Raw genomic sequence first — 4,844 nt, 5'->3', positions numbered from 1 at the left:
TTTTATCAGTGTCATTTCTGTCCCTTATTTGATATTTAACTTCTAAATACTTGGAGAAGATCGTTCTCTGAGTCTCTGTTCAGATTTATTATTTATATACTAAACAAACTTATTTCTTACCACAAATAGAATATTTTATGTACCAAATATTTCTATATATTACCTTTTACTTAATAATTTCAATTTTAAATATAAATATATATATATATATATATACATATATATGTAATCAAATTTTGTTTACGTTTACTGTCTCGTCTCATTGAATAGACTGTGTGTATGTGTGTGTGTTGTGCGCATACTATATCTTTATCTTCATGTCATGATCTCTATAAGTTTGTAGGGACACTCCCCACTTTGCCGTCAGATGGTGCTGATGGTTACTGATTCGATGACAAAAGAACTTTCTCATTAATGCTCTGGCAACAAGCACCATCTACAAATACAATTTCTGAACATCTTATCCTATCCTGGTGTCTAAAGCGCGAAACTGCTAGGTAAAGCCTGATAAGCCCTCTAGTAGGTTTTGGACGAAAACACTCTCGCTTCTACATCATCCTTAAAAGTTCTATGCATTATCCCTTTATGCTGTTCAAAATTTACCGCAAGATATCGTTTCTATGTGTTTATGTATAGTTTATTTTTATGGGAATCAGACAATTCAATCAAGAATTTTGGTCCGGTTTCTATATCACGTGACTCTATTGTTTATTATCTTCCTGCACTTCTAGACAATGTAAAGCAAAGCGCTGTAAACAATAAAAAAGCAAATATAATTAAAAAAGCAAATGCATTATTCAATCCTTCTTAATTTGTTTTTTTAATGAAAGAATAACTTTGGACGATGGAAGGTTCAAAAATAGGAAAAAGGACAACATTGGATGATTCAGCTGAAAATCTACACGCACCTACTTTAATAAGAATTAATAATCAGAATTACATTCCTCATAGTATTCACATTGATAAAAATGAGGTATTTTGACAAACATGAATCTTAAACTATCTTATTTAATAAATTGCCTTAATCAATTTCTTTTTCTTAATAACATTGATTAAAAATTTTCTTCGCAGTTTAGAATAGGTCGTGCAAGAGATAATGATGAAATCATTTTGAATGCAGTAATATCTAGAAAGCATTGTATTTTAAAATGTGAAGAAGACGAGTGGACTATTAAAGATGTAAGTTCTTCTGCTACATTTGTTAATGATGTTCCGGTAGTATCTGGTCAGAGTAAAAAAATCTATGAGGGAGATGTTATACAATTTAGTGAATCTGAAGAATTTAAATATCTATTTACCCTTGATGTTAAATATAGACACAAAGTTAAAAAGCCTAAGCTAGATGAACAGGTATTAGACAATGTTCTAGTTAAAAAGTCTAAGCTAGATAAACAGATATTAGACAATGTTCTTGTAGAACCGAAAACATTTGCAGAAAATCAAGAATGTCAAAAAAAAGTTCTTAAAGACAAATTACAAATGAAACAAACGGAACAAGATAAACTAAAACAGCAATTAGAGCAACTTTTAAAGCAGCAAAATGTTACGAAAAAGAATGCTGAAGATTTTACAAAACAAATTACAACATTAGAAAAGAAAATAGAATATGGTGATGTTCAAGAACAATATTTAAAATACAGGTATACTGAATTATTAGAAAAATTGAAAAATGAACGAGTTGAATTTGAAAAGAAATTGAATGAAGAGAAACAAAAATGGCAAAAAGCATTAAGTGTAAGTAAGCTTGAGAAAGGAATATTGGAAATGAAAATGAAAGAGCAAATGGAAAAGTGGAGAGAAGAACAACAAACTGAATGGAAAAATGTGATGGAGAATAAAGTTAAAGAAGAAAAAAGTATACAAGCTCAACTGTTAAATGAAAAGTTAATTTTAGAGGAGAAATTAAAAATAGCAGAAAAGGCTTTAAAAGAACAAGAAGTTAAAGTAGGAACAGTAGAAAATAATGGTACATTCTTTTTTATAATAAAAATACTAAATACTTTATTAAATTATAATAAACTCATTGCTTTGTTATGTATAGTTGCAGGGTCTTCCAAAAATTTCAGTGATAGTTGTATATTTTTAGAAATTATGGATAATCCTTCAGAATATCAAATTATAGATACAATAGATTTAACAAATACTACTCAGCTTACTATAAACACTGAAGAAGAAGAAAGTGTACTTAATAAAGTCAATGATATAATGGATGAACAACTAACTTGTAGTATATGTTCAGAATTATTTGTGAAAGCAACAACATTAAATTGTATGCATACATTTTGTCATCATTGTATACACCTATGGATCAAAAAGAAAAAAGAATGTCCAGTGTGTAGAGCACTAATATCATCAATGAATATATCAATAGCTATAGATAATTTTATTGAAAGTATTTTAGAAAATTTATCTACTCAATTGAAGGAAAGAAGAACAAGAATTATAAAAGAAAGACAAGGTATATGTATATAGGTAATGTTTAAATGTATAAAAGAATATTTTTTAAATAACTGAAAATGTTTCAGCATTGGAGTGCAAGAGAAAAGATCATTGCAAAACTACTGTGAGAAGAAAATAAAATTTAGTTTGATATATTATTTCATTAATATTGTTATGTTAATATATAGTATTTTACAACTAACTTTTACCAAGAAATAGTTGTATTAAAAGCCTTTAAATGTTAATATTATAAAATTGAGGTATAGCAGTGAAGTTATGTAAAAAATATATGATTTATTTTTGTTATAAATTTTTGTAAAAGAAAAATTTCTTCTTATTCTTTAGTAGTTTGACTATATTTATGAAAAGAACATTATTAAGAAAAAGTGACGCCATTTAGAGATGTAGTATTAACACGTTGAATGCCACACTAATATTACAGGGATTGCCCGTGACCCCACGATGAATTTTTTATTATGTGATACATATAATATTGAAATATTATCTACAAGAGATATGTTACGGTACATAATTATGATGAGTCTATCTCACTGAGGTCACCGGTGACCCCCGTGGAGCTGAAGTGCGATTTCACGCGATTCACTTATTTTTTGCGGTTATCAATTATTTCATATTGTTTCTTCGCGTTGTTAAATAACTATGTTGTTACGTCCTGGGACCTATCATAAACTATAATCCATCCATCGGCCATACTTAATCGGATCCGCAATAATCTATAGAATTGTCACAAGAGATTAATTTATTGTCAAGGCTCTTAATTGCCATCAAACATCTTTTAAGACAAAACGTTCCTTAGGGTTATTGTTCATTAAGGGGGTATTCTAGTCTACAAATGTAAAAAACCGAAATTTTTTTTTTTAATATTCTCAAAGTTTAGACATTCAAGAAAATGTCGTTAAAAGGATTTTTCAAAATTTCAATTATTTTATGAGTTACAGCCATTTTTGTGACGCGGCATTTGTTCCGGTCCGACCGGAACAAATAAACAATAGACGGTAGGCACTGACCGAGTTCTTAGGTATGAATACTCTCATAAAATCTTTATTGTATTTTATCCCTTTTTAATGTATTTTTAATGTATTTGTTCGAAGCACATTCACGTAGGAACGCAGACAATTCAAATTTCCACTTTCCTCGCAGTATGTACCTTTAATGAAGGTTTTATACTCATATTAAGAAGGAGTTCTAGTCTTGAGGCACGAATTTCAGGCGGCTTTTGAAGCTCTGTACAAAGGAAACTTCTTAATATGAGTATAAAACCTTCATTAAAGGTACATACTGCGAGGAAAGTGGAAATTTGAATTGTCTGCGTTCCTACGTGAATGTGCTTCGAACAAATACATTAAAAATACATTAAAAAGGGATAAAATACAATAAAGATTTTATGAGAGTATTCATACCTGAGAACTCGGTCAGTGCCTACCGTCTATTGTTTATTTGTTCCTGTCGGACCGGAACAAACGCCGCGTCACAAAAATGGCTGTAACTCATAAAATAATTGAAATTTTGAAAAATGCTTTTAACGACATTTTCTTGAATGTCTAAACTTTGGGAATATTTTTACATTTGTAGACTAGAATACCCCCTTAACACTAGGTTTACGGGCGTTTCGTATATACCTATCTCTACGCGACCCGTTAAATTGACGGGTAAACGAAAATACGCATTTTTCTTTAAAAAATCGATTTATTCAAATTAAGTCTGCAAGGAACAATATTAGGCTTCACATTTAAATAAATTATTAATAAATAAAAAGTCTTTTTTTAAAATTATCACTAAAAAAATAACAATATCATTAACAGTACAGGCTAATCATATCTATTGAGCACATTTTTTGCAAATATACTGAATATTGTTTGTGCATTTTCCGCATACGATCTTTTTGCAATATAAACAATAATTATTACTTCTATTTTTTTTGCAATAATCCACTTGGCAACTTTTTCGCACTTCTGACGCTGAAGGTGACAGAAATGAAGCGTCTGATCTTTGGCAAATGTTGTCCTTGTTTTCTTCAGTTAATTCCTCGGCTAAACAAAATATGAATTCCTTTCTGGATATTTTCGATCTGGTACACTCTTTATATAGTATCCATGCGTTTATCGCTGCCAAATCCAAAATATCGAAAAAGACTTGAAGGGGCCATCGGAAACTCCTTGCTTTCACGCTATATTTGCGTGCCATTTGGTCAACGCCATACTTTGTTTTATTGTAAAAAGCAATGGTTTCTGGAACATGTTTATAATTATCTTCTATTCGTACACCTGTATGTTTGGTGCTTAGAAGGAGAACTTTTACTTTAGATTTACTTTTATACACAGTAAGTGTGCAGTTTTCTGATTTATATAAATTTGAGGAAAACAATGTCATCTTGTCCTTTTTTT

General features: G+C 29.8%; 1 protein-coding gene across 3 annotated transcripts; it reads left to right on the top strand.

Moving 5' to 3' along the window:
• Window positions 1–474: 474 nt before the first annotated feature.
• On the top strand, window positions 475–2,749 carry LOC100648742 (E3 ubiquitin-protein ligase RNF8). 3 transcript variants are annotated; one of them, XM_012307957.3, is made up of 5 exons: window positions 475–497; window positions 831–973; window positions 1,072–1,966; window positions 2,042–2,458; window positions 2,526–2,749. In XM_012307957.3, exons 2-5 carry the CDS (start codon window positions 845–847, stop codon window positions 2,576–2,578), a joined length of 1,494 nt encoding a protein of 497 aa, XP_012163347.2. In that variant the 5' UTR covers window positions 475–497; window positions 831–844; the 3' UTR covers window positions 2,579–2,749. The 3 variants fall into 3 exon arrangements, with proteins under 3 accessions (XP_012163347.2, XP_012163346.2, XP_048260829.1); XM_012307956.3 differs by lacking the exon at window positions 475–497 and adding an exon at window positions 504–736; XM_048404872.1 differs by lacking the exon at window positions 475–497 and having other exon boundaries at window positions 504–973.
• Window positions 2,750–4,844: the final 2,095 nt, after the last annotated feature.

The sequence above is a fragment of the Bombus terrestris genome, chromosome 4 (assembly GCF_910591885.1).
Source record: "Bombus terrestris chromosome 4, iyBomTerr1.2, whole genome shotgun sequence".
NCBI lineage: Eukaryota > Metazoa > Arthropoda > Insecta > Hymenoptera > Apidae > Bombus > Bombus terrestris.
Note: the sequence above shows the minus strand (reverse complement) of the source record. Positions and strands in the feature narration are given on the sequence as shown.